Source organism: Thalassophryne amazonica, chromosome 3, assembly GCF_902500255.1.
Source record: "Thalassophryne amazonica chromosome 3, fThaAma1.1, whole genome shotgun sequence".
In the NCBI taxonomy this organism is placed as follows: Eukaryota; Metazoa; Chordata; class Actinopteri; order Batrachoidiformes; family Batrachoididae; genus Thalassophryne; species Thalassophryne amazonica.
In genome coordinates this window covers 121,393,436-121,420,016 of record NC_047105.1, presented here as the reverse complement: position 1 = coordinate 121,420,016, position 26,581 = coordinate 121,393,436, and the positions used below count along the sequence as shown (strand labels likewise).

Genomic DNA, 26,581 nt, shown 5'->3' with positions numbered 1-26,581 from the left:
GGACATAATTATTACAAAAAGGTGTGCACAAGTCATTTCTCTAAACTCACAAGAATAGCACAGAACTGGAGAACCTGGATTTTAGTTTGTTTGTTTGTTTTTTTTTGGTGTGTGTTTGATAATTTAAGTTGCAGCAACACCATCTGAGCAGGTGCACGAATGAAATGAATGAGTGGATGGATGGATGAAGAGGACTGATCCCATCATCCTCTATTTCCACTCCATCGTGGGGCATAAAAACCGTCAGCTGTTGGTTGCAGAGTCAGTGCAGATCACAGGTTGTGGCTTCACTGAGACCACACCGGCTTCCGAGCGATTCTTACATCTATACTGTGCAGGATGCAGCAAAAACAAATATATACAGCAACCTACAGAAGAGGCATCAGTTAAGGTTGATCTTGGATATGGCCATAAGACATAAGGAAAGGGTCCTAGTTAATATGGCTAGTTTACCAATTTTCCCCACACAAGGGCAGGTGAGGAAAAGTTTAACATTTAAACTCAGGTTAACAAAAGATCAAAGACATTTACGCAAACATGAACCTTACCAGGGTAGCGCCCTGGCTTCGTGGTTAGGACTGTTGCCTCACAACAAGAAGGTCATGGGATCGATTCCCACCTGTGGCCTTTCTGTGTGGAGTTGCATGTTGTCCTCGTGTTTGCGTGGGTTCCCTCCAAGCGCTCCGGCTTCCTCCCACATCCAAAGACATGCAGGTTAGGTGGATCGGAAACTGTAAAACCGTCCATAATTGTGCGTGTGTGAATGTGTGTGTTTGTGTATATGTGGCCCTGCGACAGACTGGAGTCCTGTCCAGGGTGTACCTCTCCTCACACCCTATGACTGCTGGGATACGCTCCAGCACCCCGCCCGCTGCGTGACCCTTAATTGGAGTAAGTGATTGAAGATGAATGAGTAAGTGAACGTTACCAGGTTCGAGCACTAGTCTTAAAAACAGTAAAAAAAAAAGAGCACTTAAAAAGAAAACACACAAAGGAACAAAGTCATTGTTAGCAGAGGAGAAAAAAAGGGGGGGATATGTCTTCTGAGAGGGAAAAGCAGAAAAATATATCATGGGAAAGATTCAAATATCTGAAATTCCACTAGTCTATGTTCAAATATGAAGCAAATTTATGGCTGTGAATGGGCCAATCCACATGAACCCACAGTTGTCATGGAAACTATTCCCTCTTTTTCTGATCGTTTTGATTGGGGATGCCCATACGGCAGGGAAAGTTAATCTGAGTTAGGAGCACAAAAGAGCATCCTCAGGATGTAAAAACTATCGGGCTGTCAAACATCTGTCCAGAACCTTTTGTCCAAACACTGATAAGCACCGTGAATTCTGTAGCACTGAATTACAGTCTGTCCAGAATTTATACAGACCTGGGGGAGGGAATGACCTCATAATGGCCTTTTGTCTGGGAGTAGCTGCTGAATCTGAAGAGGAGTAGGTCGGTTATCTGTCACCAAAAGCAGTGAGATGGTTTGAGTTGCTCCTATGTTTTCTGGAGGTCCGGGGAAATGGGTCCGGGTGTGTTGGTCCCATCCATACTATGCACAGGGATCTGGAACTGGGGGTTGAGGACTGATGGAAACTGAAACAGAGCAGAAACCAACATGTTAGAAAACCTAAACCAAACACAGAGATTGATGAATACGCTGTGACTGCAAAGAAATTAAGATGAGACTGACTTGGAATAGTTGGGCTCCTTGGCGTCGAGTGGCTGGGCTCAAAGGAGCGACTGGACTGAGCGTGCTCCAGAAGTGGATATTAGACAGTAGTGGACTGGGAGTCAGCAACAGAGTGGGAGTCTGGAAGAACACATTAGAAAAGACGGTCACTTACATGTGTGTGTGTGTGTGTGTGTTTGTTTTGTTTTTTAAAGTACTATGTACCCATTTCTTAAAGCCTGTGAGAGCTGCTTGAAGTGATGCTATTTTAGTGCTGAGGCAAATTTGAATGTTAATTAGAATAACATATTAACACCTCAAATTTACAGATAGAAATAAAAACACGACAACGGAGACCCTGGACTGTGGAACAACTGAAGTCATACATCAAGCAAGAATGGGAAAGAATTCCACTGACAAAGCTTCAAAAGTGGTGTCCTCAGTTCCCAAATGCTTACTGAGTGTTGTTAGAAGGAAAGGTGATGCAACACAGTGGTAAATGTACCACTGTCCTAGCTTTTTTGAAACATGTTGCAGGCATCCATTTCAAAATGAACAAATATTTGCACAAAAACAATAACGTTCATCAGTTTGAACATTAAATATCTTGTCTTTGTGGTGTATTCAACTGAATATAGGTTGAAGAGGATTTGCAAATAATTGTATTGTTTTTTTTTTTTTTCAACAACTCCACCAGAGGTCAAAGATGCAGAAGAGACCTTCCCAAGAGTCCAGCAAACCAACATCTGCTTCTATGCTTCTAAATAAAACAAAGGCTCTTTAAAACAGCAACTACTTTATTATTTTTAAAAAAGCTGTTTCATTTTATATTTTAATGATAAATCAATGGATCATTAATAATGCCCATGCAATCAGTTAAGTCAAAAGACATCTGCACAGCCCCGTCCCTATTGTGCACAATTTTAAAATATTCGCTAGTCAAATTCATATTTTAGAAATTACTCTGTCCTGATAACAACATTAAAGGCAATCACATTCTGATCCTCTTCTTCATGAGGTTTATATTACATACTTTACAATCACACTGCAGTCATTGTTAAATCATTTCCTGTTGCATTTATTATAAACATTTTTATTTATTTACAGTGTCGCTTTTTCTCATTGAAATGCATATATGAATAATCTACCAGACTTAAAAATGTACACAAATTTCCATGCTAATTTGTCTTTTTACAGTAATCAGAAATTAATTTTGAGGTAAAAAAAAAAAATTGCAAGGATTTTCTTCAGAAAACTGCTGTGTATAAAAGAGCAGTTCTGTGACACGTTTCTGTCAATGACCTGTATGTAAGAGACATGGAGATTAATCGATACTAATCAATATGTAGATTCAAACGTGTGTGATGTGAGTGAATCGATTCATTCAGTGTGGATCGATTCATGTGACGGACTAAATCGCGATGGATCGCTCGCTGCCTGCTTGCATCAATTTTTTTTTTTCCCGATGCACATTGAATGCACCATGGATACAAGCCAGAAAGGACATTACCACAACAAACATCATGACACCAAAAGCCTTTCTGCTTCACGGTTTCCTTATGGGTCCTTCAGTTCAGGACACTGGAGCAGCCCTTGTTTTTGAGGGTGTTTATCGGAAAATGATCATTTCTCTATGAAGACTGCAGGCAGCCATGGGTCTGCTCAAAGCTCCAAGCAACGAAGCAGCGCTTCGGCCTGTTGTTCGCTGGCTCTTTGCTTCGCTTCCAGTGGCAGGTCAGCAATCTCTTCATAAACCCCTCTCAAAGCCATTTCAAGATATCAATTCTGAGTCACCTTTGTGTGGATTAAAGTCATGAACTGGGACACTTGTTGCGGTCAAGAAACAAGAATCATCCTCCGTTCCACACCGGAGTTTTCCTCGATTGTTCTCTGGCATGAGAACCGGTTCACTGCCGTGAGCACCAGCCAGTTAGTAAACTGAAGTTGTCCATCAGGTAATGGAAATAATAATAATGACAATAATAATATCCTCTGTTTTGTGGGACTAAGTGCACAGCTCCAAAGAACCATGCAGATTTCAGTCAGAATTAATACATTCAAACTGAATCTGTGTTTTAAACCAAATGACACCTCTTTACATTATAATAAACAATAAACGACAACTTACTAAAACCATTTTTTTTCCTCCCACAATGAGACGTCCTGTTTTTTGTTTTTTTTTAATGAATGATATCCTGATGGGCAGCACAGCCAGCTGAAGAGCTCAGCTCAGAGTCTGTGGAGTTATATTTGTGCCATTAATATTTGAAAGGAAATGCTTTTGACAAAAACTATAGTTTTGTTTATTTATATCCACAGATCAAGGATCCAGTGACCAATTTCATATTTATTTACTTTAAGACTCAATAAAATGTTGACATAGAAAACCTGTAAAGCCTACTTTTAGTGTACAGAAAATTCACAAGCGATATTGATAAGGGAACCAATAAGGAATCAATAAGCGGAATTGATAATGGCATCGATAGATAAAATCTTATCAATAGCCATCAATCGCATAATATCGCATTGTGAGGAATTGAATCGCCATCAAATACATATGAAATCGCACCGAATCAGGAATAAGGGTGAATTGTATCGCATCGTATCATTAGTATCGGCATGTATCGCTATATGCATCATATCGCTGGTAGTGTAGTGAGGTGTGTATTGAATCGTTGTCAGTGATGAGATTCACATGCCTAGTATACAACACAGTGTTATATACAGATCAGTGGTTTCTGCAACTGTAGTCTTCCGTGTTTTGGCCTGTTGCCTCGATTCTATTGGACAGCACAAAGCACTGCATTAAAAACTGACATCATTGTGTAAAAGATCTTACCGTGTGGGCTCAGGAACACTTCAGAAAACCATTGTCAGTTAACACAGTTCATCGCTACATCTACAAGTGCAAGTTAAAGCTCTACCATGCAAAATGAAAGCCATACATCAACAACATCCAGAAATGCCGCCGCCTTCTCTGGGCCCGAGCTCATTTGAAATGGACAGACGTCATGTCCTCCGGACAAAAGAGGAAAAAGACCATCCAGATTGTTACTAGCGCAAACTTCAAAAGCCAGCATCTGTGACGGTATGGGGGTGTGTTAGTGCCCATGGCATGGGCAACTTACACAACTGTGATGGCACCATCACTGCTGAAAGATCATCCAGGTTTTGGAGCAACACATGCTGCCATCCAAGCAACATCTTTTTCAAGGACGTCCCTGCTTATTTCAGCAAGACAATGCCAAGCCACATTCTGCACATGTTACAACAGCGTGGCTTCATAGTAAAAGAGTGCTGGTATAAGACTGGCCTGCCTGCAGTCCAGACCTGTCGCCCATTAAAAATGTGTGGCGCATTATGAAGTCCAAAACACAACAACGGAGACCCTGGACTGTTGAACAACTGAAGTCGTACATCAAGCAAGAATGGGAAAGAATTCCACTGACAAAGCTTCAAGAAGTAGTGCCCTCAGTTCCCAAACGCTTACTGAGTGTTGTCAGAAGGAAAGGTGATGCAACACAGTGGTAAATGTACCACTGTCCCAGCTTTTTTGAAACATGTTGCAGGCATCCATTTCAAAATGAACAAATATTTGCACAGAAACAATAAAGTTCATCAGGTTGAACATTAAATATCTTGTCTTTGTGGTGTATTCAACTGAATATAGGTTGAAGAGGATTTGCAAATAATTGTATTCTGTTTTTATTTAGATTTTACACAAAGTCCCAACTTCATTGGAATTTACATTTTCTCCCTTAGTTTTGAGAGCATCAACAATTCTCAGTCTAATGACTCTGAAAGTTCAAAAACTATATATTTTGGATCATTCCGTATTGTTGATCATTACATTGCACTGCCTTAAAGCTGCACTTTGTCGAAGCAACCAGATATCTGCAAGTGTTTTTTTTTTCTTTTTTTAACGTGTGCTCTGGAGAGGAGCTTTGGGAAGACTAAAGTAAGTCTACAGGAAAAAAAAAGAAAAAAAAAAAAAAATCAGAGCTCAGTGACCTTCAAGCCGCTCCCTGCCATTTGTGTCCACTCACTGATCTGAATGATATTAGTGCCCCAGACTGCCTTAAGTGGAGCAAAGAGATGGTCTGCTTTGTTCACGTTAAAGGTGTAGCTTTTATCCATGACAGCTGCAATTCTGCATCAAGATTTACACTACGAGGTCTATTAGAAAAGTATCCGACCTTATTATTTTTTTCAAAAACCATATGGATTTGAATCACGTGTGATTACATCAGACATGCTTGAACCCTCGTGGGCATGCAAGAGTTTTTTCACGCCTGTCGGTTACGTCATTCGCCTGTGGGCAGTCTTTGAATGAGGAGTCGTCCACCCGCACGTCAATTTTTTTCATTGTTTAGGAATGGCTCAGAGACTGTTGCTTTGTTTGATAAAAATTTTTTCAAAACTGTAAGGCACAACTGAGTGGACACCATTCAATAAATTCAGCTGGTTTTCGGTAAAAATTTTAACGGCTGATGAGAGATTTTGGTCTGGTAGTGTCGCTTTAAGGACGGTCCACGGCGCCTGACGGCGATCTGCGCTTCGAGGCGGCAGCGTCTCGCCGTTTCAAGTTGAAAACTTCCACATTTCAGGCTCTGTTGACGCAGTAAGTCGTCAGAGAACAGAGAACTTTCAGAAGAAGTCGGCATGAGGAGTTTATTCGGACATTCCATTGTTAACGGTCATTTTGTAATGAAAGAACGTGCGGGCAGAGTCGCACGTCGGGCTGGACCCGACCGCGGGGGGTCGCGGCAGGAAAAACACCTCCGTTGGAAATCTTAACGGGCAAGTTGGAACATGCCCAAGCTGTTAAACAATTTCTCAGTTACTCACTTGTTGAAAGCCATTAAAAGCCGCCTGAATTCTACAAATGGTTTTCAACACGGAGGTGTTTTTCCTGTCGCGGCGCACACAGATTTGCCGAGTCGTCAGGGAAACGACTCGGCGAATTTGCGCGTACGTCTTTCATTAAAAATGTCCTTAAATAGTGGAATGTCCGCATAAATTCCTCATGCCGGCCTCTTCTGAATCTTCTCTGTTCTCTCACGATGTCCTGGGTGAATTAAGCCTTAAATTAGGATGTTTTCAGCTCGAAACAGGCCGACGACAGCGCCTGGAAGCGCTGCAGGACGTCCCGCTCCGTGGGAAGTCCTTACACCGACAGAAACACCCCATAATCTCTCATCAGCCGTTAAACTTTTCACAGAAAACCAGCTTAATTTCTCGAATAGTGTCCACTCAGATATTCCTCACAGGTCCAGAAAAATTTTTTGATAAAGCAACGCGCACCGTCTCGAGCAGCGTGTGAAACAAAGGAATTCAGCCGAGAGGGCGGGACCACATCTCACTCAAGGCCTGCCCACAGGGAAATGACGTCACCGACACGCGTGAAAAAACTCACGCATGCGCACGAGGGTTCAAGCATGATTGGTGTAATCGCATGTCATTCAAATCCATATAGTTAAAAAAAAAATAAAAGGGTCAGTTTATTATCTAAGAGACCTCGTATTACTTTAAAAGCAGCTTAACATGACAAAAATAACTGTATTTCACACTATTATGTAAGATTTGCAATTAATTCATAGTTGTGTGTGTGTGTGTGTGGGAAGTGGTGGTGGGCAACTATAACATTACAAACCACTAAAAGTTAGCACCGCATTTTGTAAAGTAGCCTGACAATGGTGACAGCTGATGGAAACTATGGCAGCTGAGACTGAGAAAAACTCAAAAGGCACTTTAGACAAAAGCCCAAGGACAGATCTCAACAACAGAAATTGAACACATTAATAAAAGCTACACTGTTTGCCTCAGCAGAGACAGGATGTATGATTGGTACACTGCTTCCACCTGCAGGTCAGGAACAGTGATTACAGGAAAGTGCAATATAAATTGTGACTTATTTCCAATTATGGGCTGTTCTACAATCAGGGTACATAAGTGGATTTTAAAGATAAAGTTTGGTTTAATAACAAGGTGGCCACGACCAACAAAATTCAGTTTGCCATACATGGATAACTACTACTGTTCTATCAGCAGCAATGGACATTTGGTTTGATATCTCTATTTCTTTACCAGAAGAACTCCAATTATACCAGTTTTTACCAAAATATCTGTCATTTCCATGATGTCTAATTTTGATGGGCTGCCAGAACTATTATTTATTTAGTAGGTAACAACTAAATGGACCAATTTCTCTATCAAAGCCTACTGTATAACCATCTAACCCCCAGGATCATTACCCAGTGGGAAAACACTTGAAACAGGCATTCAAACATAAAAATGGCTTGTCTATCTCTCCTCTCCAGAAATAGAGTGCATTTCAAACTCAAGCATCAGTGTTATGTGAATAATAGTTTGTTTGAAAGAGGTAATCACTATCTGTGATGCCATAAAATGATGTGTAGCTAATTTCTTTAAATGTCTTTAATATTGGGGTGTAACTCTCCGTCTGTCAAAAACTGTCTTCTCTTATCATCCATCACTATTTGAGAATGCAGAAACACAATAGCAGTTGTATATTCTGAGTACATTCTTAGTCTGTATAATTTACACAACAATCATCTTCGTCAAAAAAAGTCCTTTCTGGAAAGCATAGCAGATATCTGTGAGCTCATATATGCAAACATCTGACAGGTCTGAAACTTTAGGCATTTATGTACCCCAGTCAGCAGTTAGATATGGATGAATAACTTGACCAAAGTAACCACTTTGATGTTTTGGTGCCAGTGAAACATACTTGTACCCTGACTGTGAAACAGCCCCTTATAAAGACAACGGTACAAATTACATTACACATCTGCGAATTAGTAAAAAAAAATAAAATAAAATAAATTCATCCAACGTTAATAACAAACATTTAATAAAAAAAAAAAATTACATTTACACTCTGTGTAAATGTGTCTGATCAGCTCTATGAGGCTCAGATTAAAGTTACGGTGTGTAGCGTTTTGAACACAGCAGCAAACGCTACATCCATTCTATATCAATTTGTTTTTGACATTATTTACGAATAATATATAGCAAATAACATGAAATATAACAAAATAATGAAATATGAAGGGTGCAACACATTTAAATTGAACTGTCCCAAGTTGTGGCTCTTACAATAGATAAAAACATTACAAGTCTTGAATAATTTTTTTTCCAAGTTTTTGTTAAATTTCCAGATAATTCTGAATGTGCACATAGAATAATAACTAGATCCAACAAATGTTTAATTTCGAAAGACCTGCACCACTACAGCGCTGTGGATTTACAAGAAAACCTAATGTCTATTTGTATCTGACAGGAAGCCTCATGGATTTATAATATTGGGGGGAAAAAAAACACCAAACCTTCAATCATTCAACAAGTGCATCTTGTCATTATTTTAGATGTGTGAAACACTATATGGACTGAAATGGTAATCAGAAATTATTTGTGTTTTTATCAAAAAGACTAAAATATCCTGACTGAAACAAGACTAAAATACATTGAGTTCTCCTTTGACTAAAACATGAAAATTAAATGACTGAGTTGACTAAATAAAAAAAAACAATAGTATGTGAATGACTAAATATGACAAACTAAAAATAATATTTGATAAAAGATTAAGGCTACAACTAAATAAAAAAAAACATGACAATTAACACTATTCAGGATTAAGGACTCTGGGTGATTATGCAGTCTGACAGGGATTTTGAACAAAGGATCCTCTGGTCTCAAGCCTTCCACGTATGAAATGCACATTAGTGCCACTGACATCTGAAACATGTAAATAAGACCCTTTGGCTTCTTCCTTGTTTCACACAGGGTCACCACAATAGATCCGAGGTGACTCGTCACAAGTGTGTTTGGTGCAAGTTTTACGCCGGATGTCCTTCCTGGTGCAACTCCACATTACATTTGAAAATGGGCAGGGATGGTCTTGGACTTAGAATATTCTGCAATGAAATGAATGCCGCTTGGCCACCACCCCTGCCTTGCCATCTGAAACATGATGGGTAGAAAATGAATAAATAAAAATCTCCTAACAGGATTTGAACCGGTGTGTCTTGGTAAATTGTGACTTATGCTTGGGTGATGCTGGGTGCATGTGCCACTGATGTACAGTAGTGTTCAGAATAATAGTAGTGCTATGTCACTAAAAAGATTAATCCAGGTTTTGAGTATATTTCTTATTGTTACATGGGAAACAAGGTACCAGTAGATTCAGTAGATTCTCACAAATCCAACAAGACCAAGCATTCATGATATGCACACTCTTAAGGCTATGAAACTGGGCTATTAGTAAAAAAAAGAAGAAAAGGGGGTGTTCGCAATAATAATAGTGTGGCATTCGGTCAGTGAGTTCGTCAATTTTGTGTAACAAACAGGTGCGAATCAGGTGTCCCCTATTTAAGGATGAAGCCAGCACCTGTTGAACATGCTTTTCTCTTTGAAAGCCTGAGGAAAATGGGACGTTCAAGACATTGTTCAGAAGAACAGCGTAGTTTGATTAAAAAGTTGATTGGAGAGGGGAAAATATACGCAGGTGCAAACAATATTAAAATGGACAAAAAAAACAAAGATGCGTGGAAGAAAATGGAAAACAACCATCAAAATGGATAGAAGAATAACTAGAATGGCAGAGGCTCACCCACTGATCAGCTCCAGGATGATCAAAGACAGTCTGGAGTTACCTGTAAGTGCTGTGACAGTTAGAAGACGCCTGCGTGAAGCTAATTTATTTGCAAGAATCCCCCGCAAAGTCCCTCTGTTAAATAAAAGACGTGCAGAAGAGGTTACAATTTGCCAAAGAACACATCAACTGGCCTAAAGAGAAATGGAGGAATATTTTGTGAACTGATGAGAGTAAAACTGTTCTTTTTAGGTCCAAGGGCCGCAGACAGTTTGTGAGACGACCCCCAAACTCTGAATTCAAGCCACAGTTCACATTGAAGACAGTGAAGCATGGTGGTGCAAGCATCATGATACGGGCATGTTTCTCCTACTATGGTTTTGGGCCTATATATCGCATACCAGGTATCATGGATCAGCTTAGATATGTCAAAATACTTGAAGAGGTCATGTTGCCTTATGCTGAAGAGGACATGCCCTTGAAATGGGTGTTTCAACAAGACAATGACCCCAAGCACACTAGTAAATGAGCAAAATCCTGGTGCCAAACCAACAAAATTAATGCCTCGCAGATGTGAAGAAATCATGAAAAACTGTGGTTATACAACTAAATACTAGTTTAGTTCACAGGATTGCTAAAAAAGCAGTTTGAACATAATAGTTTTGAGTTTGTAGCATCAACAGCAGACGCTACTTATTGTAAACACCCCCTTTTCTACTTTTTTTTTAACTAATAGCCCAATTTCATAGCCTTAAGAGTGTGCATATCATGAATGCTTGGTCTTGTTGGATTTGTGAGAATCTACTGAATCTACTGGTACCTTTTTTCCCTTGTAACAATAAGAAATATACTCAAAACCTGGATTCATCTTTTTAGTCACACAGCACAACTATTATTCTGAACACTACTGTACTTGCTCTTATAATCTTTTGTATTACATCTCTCCTGGATCAGCTCAACACTTTGTCTGTTTTGGAGAGTGCAATAATATGGGCAATCATCACTGCACAAGAGTGACCAACCACTCACTCACTCACTCACAAGGCAGCTGGGCCTGACAGTGTTCCTGGTCAAGCACTGAAAGCATGTACTGCCTAGCTCACTGCAGTTTTCACAGTCATATTCCAAACTTATCAGTCCAACAAGCCAAACTCCCATCCTGTTGGAAAGCCACAACTATCTACTCTGTACTCAAAACATCAGCCATCTTAAGCCTGTATGATTACCAGCCATTTGCTATCACAGCAGTGATCATGAAATGCTTTGAGACTCTGGTGCTGGCACATATCAAGGCCTGCATTCCCCCCCACCCAGTCATGACCAACACCAGTTCGCCTACAAGGCCAACAGATCCACTGATGACGCCATGGCATTAGCACTCCACACAGCTCTCACCCACCCAGAAAATCCTAACACCTATGTATGTGAGGATGCCATTTGTTGACTTCAGTTCAGCTGGCATACAGGGAAGAGGTCCAAATGCTGTCTGCCTGATACAAAAAAATTATCTTAACCTCAACACAAAGAAAACCAAGGAAATAATTCCTGATTTCAAAGCACACCATACCCTCCTGAGACACAGCCCAATCATTTCTGTCCCCTGTAGTGGACATTGGTTCTTGGTCTATATCTTTTGACTCCTTTGAGCTACCCTACTAAGTCCTGATGTGCTGAATAGAGGACAGCCTCGCCTTTCCAATGATATCACATGTGTTTGGGTGGGATGAGGGGAACTTTCTTTTCATGCTGAGACAAAATGGAGAACGCAACAAAACGCATGTCATGAACATGTCAGGAATTATCAATTGGAGTCAGAACTCTTTGTTCCGAAAATAACAGCTCTTTTATGAATGTCAACTGTAATGGACATGAGAACAATGTATTGAGGTTAGCTAACAGCTAACTAACTTGTTAGTTCTTTGTTTACATTAAAATGTCTGCCCCAAAACACATCTTTGTTTGGTCATAAACATTCTGAATGTATTTTCTATGAAAAGTAATTCACCTGAGAAATAAGTAGTTGTTTATAACCATGTTTCATTCAGCTTTTTCAATTTCAATTTACTTTCATTTATACAGCGCCAAATCACAACAGAGTTGCCTCAAGGCGCTTCACACAGGTAAGGTCTAACCTTACTAACCCCCAGAACAACAGTGGTAAGGAAAAACTCCCTCTGAGGAAGAAAAATCAAGCAGACCAGACTCAAAGGGGTAACCCTCTGCTTGGGCCATGCTACAAACATAAATTCACAATTCACGGATGAATATACAAGAAATGCTGTTGGTGCAAAGGACAGGAGGGTCATCAACACAAATACAACTCCCATCTCTGGATGGAGCTGCACCTTAAACAGAGAGAAAAAACAATCAGGCATCAGAAAGACAACAAATACTGTATAATTTGCCAGCATTAACAAGAAAAACAGAAGAAATACTAAGGTGATTGCCAGCCACTAGCCCTAAGCTTCAGTGAAAGACCCAGAATTTAGGTAAAGTTCAGGTTGCAGCACGCTCCGTTTCCTAATAAAATGAATTAAAAGAGTAAAAAGCGTAAAACAAAACTGTACCAGTATGCTAGCCATACGAAAGGGAAAATAAGTGCGTCTTAAGTCTGGATTTGAAAGTCTCCACAGAATCAGACTGTTTTATTGACGCAGGGAGATCATTCCACAGAACAGGGGCACGATAAGAGAAAGCTCTGTGACCCGCAGACTTCTTATTCACCCTAGGGACACAAAGTACTCCTGCACCCTGAGAACGCAAAGCCCGGGCCGGTACGTAAGGTTTAATTAGGTCAGCTAGGTAGGGAGGTGCCAGTCCGTGAAAAGATTTAAAGGTTAATAGCAGAATCTTAAAATCTGATCTCACTGGGACAGGAAGCCAGTGAAGGGATACCAAAATGGGTGTAATGTGGTCGAACTTTCTGCTTCGTGTCAAAAGTCTGGCTGCAGCATTCTGAACCAATTGGAGAGCCCTAATGCTGGACTGCGGTAAACCAGAAAATGGAACATTGCAGTAGTCCAATCTAGAAGAGATAAATGCATGGATCAGGGTCTCAGCATCAGTCATAGATAGGATGGGACGAATCTTCGCTATATTTCGCAGGTGGAAGAAAGCAGTCCTCATAATATTTCTAATGTGGAGGCCAAAGGACAATGTAGGATCAAAAATTACCCCAAGGTTCCTCACTTTGTCAGTGTGATGTATGACACACGAGCCTAGGCTGAGCGTTACCTGGTCAAATTGATGCCGATGTCTCACTGGACCAAGAACCATCATTTCAGTCTTATCAGATTTTGAAAGTAGGAAGTTTATAGACATCAAACTCCCCACTGCTGCAAGGCAATCTTCTAAGGATTTTATGTGAATGAGATTACCAGCAGTTTTCGGCATGTATAACCGAATATCATCAGCATAGCAGTGAAAGGTAATCCCAAAACGCTGCAATATGTGCCTAAGGGGTGCTATATAAAGGGAGAAAAGCAGGGGGCCTAAGACAGACCCCTGTGAAACCCCAAATTTCATGTCACTAAGGTTAGAGGTCATGTTACTGTACAAAACACAGTGAGAACAACTGGTCAAGTATGACGTCAGCCATGCAAGGGCACTCCCAGTAATCCCAAAATGATTTTCCAGCCTATCAAGTAGAATATGATGATCCACTGTATCAAATGCAGCACACTGACAGCAACAGAACCGTAGTGGTGTCCGAATCCATTGTAAGCAGAAGATCATTCACTATTTTAGTGAGAGCCGTCTCTGTGGAATGATATTTTCTAAAAGCAGACTGCAGTGGCTCAAAGAAATTATTCTCAGTAAGATAGTCTATGAGCTGCTGTGACACCACTTTTTCCAGAATTTTAGAGCAAAATGATAGATTTGATATCGGCCGATAGTTTTTGAATACACTAGGGTCAAGATTAGGTTTCTTAAGTAATGGTTTAACCACTGCAGATTTGAAACATTTAGGAACAGATCCAGAAGTTAAATTAATAATTTCCATCACAGTCGGCCCAAGATTGGGCCACAGGTCCTTAAACACTTTTGTTGTTATAGGATCAAATAAACAGGTTGTGCTTTTTGTTGACGTTACGAGTTTCGTCATCATGCCTTGTGAGATACTATCAAATTCTGTAATTCTAGGTGCCCACCTCAATAGCATGGTTTAGTGGCTGGGTTAAGGCATGCTGGGATATGTTTAACCTAATGTCTTCTATTTCCTTCTTAAAGTAATCCAGGAAATCTTGTGCTGTAAAAGGACAGTGAACTATAGGTGGTTGTCCATGAATAAGTGTTGCCACCGTGTCGAACAAGAACTTTGAGTTATGTGAAATGTGAAGCTAAGACATCAGGCAGTCTAGCTTCGAGTTCAGTCTTAGTTGAGGAGTATATGCATCGCCGTATTGATACATAAGGTTGTTGTTCCACTAAACACGGCAGCAAAACTGTAAACTTAATAAGTGAGTGATCAGAGACCACTGATGTAAGAGGCATGATATCAATATTTGTGACAGCAATACCACGTGCGAGAACCAAATCCAGGGTATTTCCACTAATGTGCATCGAATCCCGAATGCATTGCCGAAATCCTAATGCATCCACAATTTCCATAAATGATTTGCAGAGGGGATCACAAGGCTTATTTATATGAACGTTAAAGTTACCAATGATCACAATGTTATCTGCAAAAGTTGACAAGTTAGAGATGAACGCACCAAATTCATCTAAGAATTCAGAATATGGGCCAGGAGGCCTATATACAGTGACAAAGTAATATGGCTGATTTTTATTCTTCTGACCTTGGCAATGCGTAATATCCTGAGCAGAGCGGAGAATCAGATGCTCAAACAAGTTATATTTATGACCCCCAACAGCTAATAAGCTAAACCTAGATTATAAATAAGAGCAACACCCCCACCTTGCTTCGCATCACGAGGGACGTGATTAAATGTATATACTGGTGGGCAGGTCTCATTTAAGGGGAGGACAGCTGTAGGTTTAAGCCAGGTTTCACATAACCCAATCGTATCTAAGAGATGATCAATAATTAGATCATTGATCAACAATGATTCTGAGAACAGTGATCTTATGTTAATGAGACCCAGCCTAAGGACCTCAGTGGGGTTGACAGTAGGGTTGTTGGAAAAAAATCGATTCACGTCCGAATCGTGATTCTTATTTATTCCGATTCTGAATCGATCCAAAATGTCAATGAATCGATTTTTTAAAAAGCATTTTTTTAAACATTTTCTTGCTTACTTGCTGCGTGTACTGTTTGTCAGGCAACAGCTTTCGTACTACAGTGTCCCCGCGAGGGGGGTGGTCCGGCGTGCTTCAAATACTCGTGAGCTGCAGAGTTCAGTGGCTGTAGCTTAGCATGGCGGACGAAGAGCTAATTCAGCCAGCACCGTCTTTGCTGAAGGCAAATGTTTGGGCGCATTTTGGATTTTATTATTTGCTGCGTAAGAAGGAGCTTGATATGACTTATGCAGTGTGCAAAATCTGCAAAATGAAAGTCAAGTACTTTGGAAACACTTCAACTCCGCAAGCCCACATGAGACGCTATGACCCGGAGCTAAAAGGAGCGGAGCAGCGGTATCTGCTGACTACTGACCAGCGCTTCGCTAAACTGCCAGCCAACTCAGAACGCGCAAAGCAGATAAGTAAATTTACATCTAGAATCACTTCATTAACCTTGTAAAGCTGCATTTTCTTAAACATAAACATTTTTAAGTAATATAACTATTTCTCAGAGCTCTTTGAATCGAAAATCGATTCTGAATCGAATCGTCACCCCAAGAATCGGAATCAAATTGAATCGCGAGTTGTTGAACGATTCACAGATGAACTGTCTGGGTTTATGGGTGGTTCCAGAGAAGCATATATAAGATGCCTAGAAGTTGGTAGCTTCTTTAATTTGTTACACTATTGTAGGAGGCAGAACTGAGGCAGAGAGAATTCTGTACTGAATCGTTGAGGGAGTCAGATCTAGAATCATCAGATGAGAAAAAAGTTAATAATGAGGTTGCTCCTGATGCAGAAGTGAGAGAAAGCTCAGAAGAGGAGGCAGGAGGCTCATCAGATAAGCTGACAGACAGAATGGGAAGAGAACCATCATCCTCTATTGGCCAAGACCAGCACGTATGGTAAATCAATAGATAGTAGGGTAGAGCGATAGATAGTATACAAATAATGAATGTTTATGAATGCAATGATAAGAATATTTCATGAGAAGAAAGATGGAACATGCAGTCTTTCACAGAATGAAATATTAATTCCATTTCACAAATAAAAAGAACATTAATTATTTGGTTTATATAATGCCTAAAATAGATCCTTGTCATTTGGTATTTTATTAATTTATAAACAAGAGAAATGGCACTTACATTTTGGTGTGCATCACTGGTCCTTTGACGTCAAGAGGTTCCAAACAGTCCAACACAAACTTTAAATAGCAATCAAATCCCATTCAAAATGGTTCTCAGTCAACTTGCAAAAGTTGTACTAGTGTGAGCACACGCAGTGGTTGCGGCGTGCAATAGCAAAAAACGTATAGCACCAAAATTGCACACAAAATAGAACCAAAATGCCACAGGAAATGGAACACAATGACAATGGTTGATTGTGCTTTTTTAACCCCTCAGATTCAAACCTGTGCTACCCTTTTCACAGTAAATCGATGACAAAGTCTTTGAAGACTTGGCAGCATTTGCAAATCAGAGAGAGCTACAGATGAGAGGGGTCTTCCTAAACACCACAGCTGAAGAAATGAGGGCCTTCTTTGGTATGTGAACTCAACATGGCCATCACTGGCTTTCCCAGAATCAAAATGTTTTGGGGCAGCAAAACCAAAGTGGCAATAATAAGCCAGAAAATGAAATGGAAGAGGTCCTTCAAGTTGAGAAACATCACTAAAGATTGTCAATGACCTGGATTTAACACAGGAAACAAGAAAGACATTCTTTTGGAAGTCAGGCCACTTCTGTACAGAATAAAGCCTGGGTCCCACCGAATAATGAAGGATGAATAATGAGCCATGCATGGACGTGTCAGCGATTATTTGAAGAATGACCCACGTTTTCATCTATCACGTATCCGCTATGAAGGTGCCTCTATGTGCCTCTCTGTACCCCGCATATGCCATGTCGCAGCCTCTGGTGAGCCATGTCCGACCGGTCATTAGAGCCTCGAATGGCTCGCATCAGCCACACTAAGCCGCATAGTGCTGTGACTGCGCCATGATAACGCCATGTTGGCGCACGTTTAGGCATGAGTTTGGTCCAAACCTCCAGCCCTCCCACACCTGGTCCCTTTAAAATATGGGTTTTCAATTCACAGATTCATAGCAGCATTTAAAGATGTCACATTTTTTTAAATGCAGTCCAAAAATAGAAGCTCTAGTACAGTCCCGCAATTGTGCACTGTGCGCCAGGCTGCTGTCCACCTGTATTGCACCAGACCAGCTAGAACCGAACCACGGGTTCTTGGAGAGCCGCCTCTGTGCTCCTCTCTGGCTCTGCGGCTCGCTGGCTTTATTTCTTCTGCGGCTTAAACACACACACCATAATCCCACTATAAACTTTGTGTTCGTCCCTTTATTTCTGCAAAATCGCTCTTTTGTGTGCGTGCCGCTGTTCCATTCCTGGACAGCCACCACTGCGCTCAGTCTCACTGGCTTAAATTCCATACGTGGCTTGCTGGCTTTATTTTTTGCCTGACTTTAAACAGTCATTTTTACACTGATCATTTTTAACTTTGTGTTCATCTGTTTATTTCTGCAAAATCGCTCTTTTGCGCGCGCCGCTGTTCCATTCCTGGACAGCCGCCTCTGTGCTCAGTCTCACTGGCTTAAATTCCATCCGTGGCTTGCTGGCTTTATTTTTTTCCTGACGTTAAACACAGTCATTTTTACACTGATCACATTTAACTTTGTGTTCTTCCCTTTATTTCTGCAAAATCGCTCTTTTGCAGTCATCCAAATTTTAACTTTGTGTTCATCCAATATTGACTGAAAAATCACTCTTTTGTGACCTGGCGTTCTGCCTAAATGCTCATTTGGATCAGTGCGCAGTGTACACACACAGCGGAGCTCATGTGATCTATTAACAAGATATTAAATCAACCATAGACATACATTTACAGCTAGGAACTACTTTATCAAGCTATAAAAACATTAACAATAGCTACCTTAAGCTGTTTCAAAATACATTCCACATGAAGCAGGAAAGAGAGGAAAATAGTGACCAGATGAAACAGTTCTCTGTGATTCCAGAAGCGATTAAAGGTGTTTTCAGCATCCAATGTTTGGCAGAAAATGATTAATCCGCTACAAAAAAATTATTTTATATACAGCGTCCAGCGCACAGAGCAGGTGGAATTGTGTGCACAAGAGGGCAGCCGCTCTAAAAATAGCCTCAGGTCCTGAGAAGCTGCCAGGTGCATGGATAATGGGCTTTTAGCAGCCTCGTAAGCACCACGCACAAATACACAAACTGCACCACGCTGTTGTTGCTAAATTCTGAACATCTTGAAATTAGCGCCACGCTCAGAGAGGAGCCTCGTTAACTGAAGATAATGCCTCTAAGAGCCACGAAACTCCCAAGATAGTTGAAGAAACCTTCTCGTAGCAAAGAAAACATGCTACGTGGCTCCTTCTTCATCCTTCATTATTCGGCGGGACCCAGGCTTAAGGAAAGGCTGCCTAAGCCTCCCAAAACCAGGAAAAGCCTGCATCAATGAACAAGTGATCCCTTTTATGGGCAACTGTCCCTTCAGGCAATTTGTTCAAGGCAAGCTATTCCCCGCAGGCTTAAAAGTATTTGCACTTGCTTCTCCAACTAGTCTGATGCTGGATTTTGAAGTCTATCAAGGGAAGGATACATTTGCTGGTCAAAGGATGGGAACTGGGGCAGCAGCAGTCCAATGCATGGTTGAAACCGTTCCCACAGGAAGTCACGTGTACTTCATCTACTATTTCACATCAATTAACCTCATGGATAAATTGCTGGCCAAGGGCCTTCCAGCAACTGGAGCCAAAAAAAAAAAAAAAAAAAAAACGTGTCCCAAAGCTGTGTCGGCTGCCTGATGACAAACAAATGAAAAGAAAAGGGAGGGGAGCATCAGTGATGGTAGTCAGGAGAAATCCTGAGTTGGCAATAACAAAATGGTATCACAACAAGCCACTGCTGAGGGCTTCTACTACACATGGGAAAGACCCTGAAGATGGCTGCATCAGATGGTCAAAACAAGCCAAAGTCCAGGTCGAGGTGAAAAGACTCGCAGTAATTAAGGAGTACAATGACAACATGGGTGGTCTGGACCTCTGCGACCACATGCTGAGTTTCTGTCGCATAGCAAGTACAGCCAAAAAATGGACTGTGTATGATTGCTCATTTCTTTGATGTTGGCATCACAAATTCCTGGATCCAGTACAAGTTTGATAGCATCATGCTTAAACCGATCAGCAACAAAAGACTGAACAGTTCCTGGACTTCAAACTACATCTGGCAGATGAGCTGCTGAACTTCCAAGAGCCTGACGACACTGAAAGTGACGAGAGCGAAGAAGAGCAGGAGCCACAAATCAAAAAGAGGATTTCACAACCAGAAGCATCTACTATGCAAAGAGAAGAATTTTAACAACAACAACAACAAAAAAAATGAATTTACTCCATTTTGGAATAAGGCTGTAACATAAAATGGGGGAAAAAGTGAAGAGCTGTGAATACTTTTTGGATGCAATACACATGCAGTGCATCGGTTGCAAGATGTTCCTCTGCATAACAAAGAAGATAAACTGCCACCCGGAGTACAACAGATAAGAACTTAATGAATGAAGAAAAGAAAGAGGAAGAGGAGAAAAATGAAGAGGAGGAACTAACAAAGCAATTTCACAGTGATTTTCTGTTTTTTGTTTTTTTTTTTTTAGATTCTGTCTGTCACAGTTGAAGCGTACCTATGCTAAAAATTACAGACCTCTGCATTCTTTGTAGGAGGGGAAAACTTGCAAAATAATTATCTGCTGTGTGTATATATATTGTTACCTGTATAAAAGATATTATTATATCTTTTATACAGGTAACAAGTTCAAATAGGTGCAGTTAATACAGGTAAAGAGGGCAGAATAAGAGGGCTTCTTAAAGAAAAATGAACAGGTCTGTGTGAGCCAGAATTCTTGCTGGTTGGTAGGTGTTCAAATACTTATTTGCAGCAGTAACATACAAATAAATTATTTAAAAAAATCATACATTGTGATTTCCGGATTTTCTAGATTATGTTTCTCACAGTGGACATGCACCTAAGATGAACATTTCAGACCCCTCCATGATTTCTAAGTGGGAGAACTTGCAAAACCACAGGGTGTTCAAATACTTATTTTCCTCACTGTAGTTAGTGGAATGGATTTAGCCTTAAGGGGAAATCGCCACTAATCCAAGCCAGGCTTCTTTCATGAAGTAATAATTTCTTAAGCAAGAAATCACAACACTTCAGAGGGAAATTCAGCTGTAACATCACAAAAAAACAGACTTGTTAGGCAACACTCCAACCAGAGCGTCAAGCTGTCATGCAAGGTTGTGCAATAAAGTTTGAATTAAGTGATTATTAGTCTCATTAAAACTTCAGAATTATTGCATCTTGTATCATCATCATATACTGTCTGACACTGAAGATACCAGAAATTATGCATTACTAATTGGTATAATGCTTTTTCCACTGTCAACATGTGAATACAAGACAATTCCCAACAATTCACTTACTTTACTGCATCTTGTATGCTGTTACTTTATCTTTGCAGAGTTACATGTTTTTCTAAATACTTTTCTGTGTGCTCTGGCCTCATGTATCTCATGGTGCTGCACTCACCTGTAGCATTGCTGGTGTGAGAGAAGCAGTAGGAAGTGAAGGGCTGCAGAGGTTTATGGATGAGAAGTCAGGGGTGGTGACCAGCAGAGTTGGTGGAATCTGCAGAATTTTTGGTGGCTTGCGCGTCTTTCCTGAGCTTAAAGTATTTACTGTGGTGCTGCTGCTGCTCACTGAAGATGAACTCGTCTCAGCCTCCACTAAAATAGTCTCATCTCCTGACAAACAACTGCCAATTTCCATCTGTTGGAGGAAGACAAACCATTTATACTATGCTTTCAAGAAAGTCTCCAACCCTGCTCCTGCAGAGTACCTACCTTCCATATTTTCCATTTCTTCCTGGACTATGCACACCTGATTAATGAACTGTGGTGTTTCATCACTCTTGATTGACTAAAAACATCTGACTTGAGATAAGAAGCTTTGAGCGGAATAGGAAGCTGGAAAAAAATGCAGAGCAAGTGCTCTCCAGGAACAGAGGAGGTGATCCTGAACAGTATCAAAATTTACCTTTTGTGATATATCAGTAAAGATTTTACATGAATAAAAATGTCATATTACAATATAATTAAATGAGCTTCAGTTGCAGATGAGGGAAGTAGCAACATGGCAAAGGTGTGTTTGGTAATAAATTGTGGAATGGTGAGTCCAGAATGTGTTTAGAACCTTAGACCTCAACAGTTTTTGAAGAAGAACTCAACCCTTTTATTTCCTGTTAATTATGTAATTTTTTTAATGTTAATTTACTGTCTTAGTGTATTTAGAAATCGTTTAGATTCTTGTCATCATATACACACTATTATTATTACTGTCATTAGCAGTATTATTATTATTATTATTTTATTTTTACTTCTATTTATTTTTGATTTTTAAATGGACCACAATGGAAATAAGTGTTTTCACTTTCTTGTGTCATCCATGTTTTCTTTAACGTATTTAAAATTATATTATGTAATTACATCGAACTTACCAAATAAAATCATGCACACACACATGCTTTTAATATACAGATGATTTACCGCACCCTGCTGGATTGGCGTGTGAGTCCAGAATGTAAATATCAATGTCCATTGTTCAGTGTTGTTAGCTAGTATATGTAGCCTCTCTAAAAAAAAATTAGTCCTGTCAATGCTCGGTTTTGGCGCTGTTCATCCTTGACCCAAAATACATAAACATACCAAACAGCAAATGTCAGCTCTCCACAGTTTGTGTGTGATCAAAATTTCGTGCATGCGCAGCTTTTTGTCTTTTCTGCAATCTGCTGTAAGCAAGTGCTTTTAATATGACAAAGAGACAGTGGTGGAAGACATTAAAAGCAATACACATTTCACTCATGGTACCAACATGGCACTTAAGTCACTCGTGGCAACAGCGACATAACACTTAACTAAAGTGACTAAACCAACTGAAATATAAAACCCAATAAATCAATAACACTAACAATACTGATAAACTAACATGAACCACAATCACAAGATTTCAAACCCCAAACTCCCATGGTGCATTGCAGCAAAATGTCCACTGTTTACTGGTTCGCAAAAAGTATTTGCCCTATCAACTTTTCGTTTTTGCAGTGTTCATCCTTGACCCAAAATGCAACAGCAAATGTCAGCTATCCCTGGTTTTGCCATGATTGCAGCCATACGCACATACACACACAGAGGCCACTTGACTATTACCATATACAATCAAAAGATTAAAAGAGCTACAGGGAGATGCAGAATTTAAAAGTAATAACAATAACAGGAAGTGGTTGTAATGCAAAAGTCGAATGCTAAAAAGAAGGAAAATTGCCAAATAACTACAGAACAACCGGAACTGCAGAATTTCATGAGTCGACACAAATCGAACGCACTAAATTGAGAGAAACACTGACAGATACTAAGAGAGACTAAGATGAAGAGTATCACTTGCATTGTGACAGAGTGTCAGCTTTGGCATTTTGACGCATTTCTCTGTGCATGATCCAGCATGCAGGTGCCTTAATGTTGAGGACCCCAGTAGCTGGAGAAGGCCATGGTCCCCTTGCAAGGGGACACCCACATTTCATATGGCTGCAAAAGATTGATGGTTGTCTGCCTGGATGGTTGTCATCCAGGACCCTAGGTGGTTCTGTGGAGTTGTAGATAAAACAAAGCACAGCACCAACGCATGCTCCCAGACTTTATCTTCTGTTTTTTTTTTTTTTTTTGCTCAGAGATATGCGCATGCAGATTTAAGAACGATTGTCCTGACCACATGAACGGCCTAAACTCTTCAATTATTGATCTTGTGCAACAGTTAATTAAACTGCATTAGCACGCTATATGCTGTGGACACACAACAGCTACAAAAAGTTTTTATTTTCCCTGTTTAGTCTTCTCTATGGCCACTCCAGAGCTTTGGTGAGTGTGGATTTCTTTACTATGTGCACTCCTTGGAATGCAGGTCCTTTCAAGGCATACAGCTTTTTCTTTTGGCTGCTCACATTAGGGTCTTCAACATGCATCTCCACCTCACAAAAGTCTTCACTGAAGTCCAGTGGACTTTGACCAAGGTGAGTGTGTCATTACATCTGTATCACATGCAAATTTGTAGTGTGTGCCTTTTTGACTGCAATAACATTTACGCAACACCATGCAATACACATAATAATGTGATATGGGAAATACTGCACCGCTACCATTCCAGGGGACTTTAAAGTTCTTGAACTACTACTCTGTGGTCTCATCTCAGCAACACAGGCAATCCCACTAAAGGTACACCACAGAAACTGCAACACACCATGTTTCTTTGCAATCCTAATTTAACATATATTCCTACTGAAGCATCATTTAGCTTGAGTTTAGCTTTAAATAGCTTGAATTTATCTTTAAACATGGCGTGTGAAATCACCGCAGGCTTCCCAACTAACATTGTCTAATTTTCTTTATACTTTCACAATATATTGTTACTCTTAACACCATACAAATCTTAGCCTTGTATCTTCATTTGTTTTTGAGATATTGAAACCTTGAAAATGCGATGCTGGTTTTACTTTTAAAACGAGTGCCACAGAAAAAGATATCAAGTTTACTGAGCCATTACTTTTCAACTATTTACACTAGATGCATTAAGTTTTCTCGATTTGTTCTTAGGTACAAGAAAGAGCCACAATTGTATATTTGGCAATTTTTAGGGTGAAAACTGTTTATATATATATATATATATATATATATATATATATATATATATATATATATATAAAATAACTAATATCAATGGGTTGACAGAAAACTGAACAGAGGGTTTAGGGTTTTAGGTTCTTCATAGACCTTTGAGTCGAGAGGTTACAATAACAGACAGGTAAAACACACTACAAGACACCAGCACTTGTGCTGTTATCCAGTGAAAAGTCCTGCTCATTTTTTAATAAATGAAAATTACATTATTTATTTGCTGTACCTAGCCTGTGAAGTGCATAGAATGTATAGAAGAGTATGTTACTAGCCTTTTCCTGTGACTGTAGTTCTGCAGACTGTAGTTGACTGTCTGTGGTCTGAGAAGATATGGAGTCAATGTCGCTGTCAATCACAAGCTCTTGGGAGGAGTCAGGCACAACACTTGGGGACGGGCTGGATGAGATCAGGTCAGGTATGCTGAACTGTGGCTCTGATGTGCGGCCGCGTTCAAACAAATACACAGGGTGGGACTGCAGGGTGGACTGTGTGACCATGTGGTCTTCGACCCTTGAAGGTGGAGTTTGGAGAGGATCGGCGGAGTTGGACATCAAGTTTGTGTCTATGGCTACCTGAGGAGGCAGCGGTAGCGCTGGCTTTGGAGGGCTGTTTCCAAATTTGATGACGGATGGTAATGCTGTCATCTGTGGTTCAGATGGTGCATCTTGGCTTTGGGCTGTAGCACTCAGACCACTCTTGTCAGCCATCTTCTCTGCTGGGTTCTCAATTTTGATGGACTTGAAAAGCTGGCACCCATTTTGCAATGAGTTAAGTGTAAAGGAGCTGTACAGACCAGAGTGGATGTAGTCATTGCGGTTGGACTGCTTGGTGCTGGAGGCCTGTGCCGCTGTGCTCCCTCCTACCTTGCATCGGTCACCAGACTCACCATCTTGGAGGGTTCTGTCTCCCCTCCTTGACTGCAAAGTAATGCCTCCAGTAGCCACTTCCCCACCATCTGTTCTGGTAGCAACATCACCTTTCAGGATGTCGGGATATGATACAAAGCGATAAACAAACTTCTGTCCATTCACCTTCTTTATGATGTTCTGCAGAGGAATGAGACAGAAAACACCAAGTATGTTAGATTTATGTCCTGGCAGCATAAAAATCACCAAGCGGATATAAAACTCAAAATATGTCTCTCTAAAAGAAGCACTGCAGACACAGGGTAAAAAATAGAAGACCGAGGCCGCAGAAAAGAGTTTTGCGTGGGACAGCTCTGTACTTCCTGTCTCCACCAAAGTAGCAGCTACTAATGCTGCAGCCAAGCATACAGGAGACACTCTGCCCACAGCATTAACAGGGTCAGAGTGTGCTCACGCAAAACCACAGGCACAGTGCAATACAGACAGTGCTCTTCCACCGCAGAGAATATTAGCAAGCAGCTCTATTCCCTTTCTGACTCCAATACAACTGATGGGTCCATAAAGAAAAATATTTCCCAGAGTTGCTGAATACTGACCCAACATTTTCTCCAAGTTTGCTAAAAGGCTGTTCCAACAGATGTGAGAATATCTGCTAAAAATAACCAACATATGGGTGGAAGCATGACCTCCTTGGCAGAGACCAAACATTACTCTGGACACAAGATGATATCGGCATGATATTGGTATCACCAAATACAATTTTTTTTTTCTTTTTAATGCTTTTGTCATTTCAGTTCATTATCAGATAGTAATGGCCAATAGAAACGACATGTGATATAAAAGATACAAAGTTGGCCATAGACATTTTAATTCTATTGCACTATCACAATAATGCATGTTAACGGACTGAAGGTGGCAGCAATGCAACAATAAGGATGCCAACTGCCATTAAATTCCATAGAAGATGATAATGCATGTTGATGACGCAATCTACTCACAACCCGCGGACGTTAGCCACGAGGTGCAACTGGCTGCAGCGCATAATCATCATTTTGAGTAAACATGGCTGAAAGCAAAACAGAGGAACTGGTGAAAAAGGCTGGTGCAACATCCATTATTTGGACTTAGTTCAGATTTAATCTGATTGATGAGCAGCAGCAAACTATACTCTGTATAGTGTGTGGGGCAACAGTTCCGGCTAAGATAACTAACATGACTGCCAATGATGGAGAAACCAAAGCTTTTTGAACCACTGAATCAATATGAAGAAATTGTGTTGAAATGTTTCACTGTTTCGAAGCATTTGATACAATTAAATATGGCGACATCTGCTGGCCAATCTTCAACATAGCACTTGCATGGAAGAATAAAGG

At 40.4% G+C, this 26,581-nt stretch overlaps 1 protein-coding gene across 1 annotated transcript in view; it reads right to left on the bottom strand.

Annotated features, from left to right (window-relative positions):
* Positions 1–1,017: 1,017 nt before the first annotated feature.
* Positions 1,018–26,581, bottom strand: part of elk4 (ETS transcription factor ELK4) — a 45,208-nt gene continuing 19,644 nt past the window's right edge. Inside the window, exons 3-6 of the mRNA XM_034167392.1 lie at positions 24,615–25,388; positions 21,149–21,388; positions 1,694–1,813; positions 1,018–1,596 (exon numbers count right to left, since the gene is read on the bottom strand). Of these exons, the coding sequence (XP_034023283.1) occupies positions 1,498–1,596; positions 1,694–1,813; positions 21,149–21,388; positions 24,615–25,388 (1,233 nt within the window). The 3' untranslated portion in view covers positions 1,018–1,497. The remainder of the gene's footprint in view (positions 1,597–1,693; positions 1,814–21,148; positions 21,389–24,614; positions 25,389–26,581) is intronic.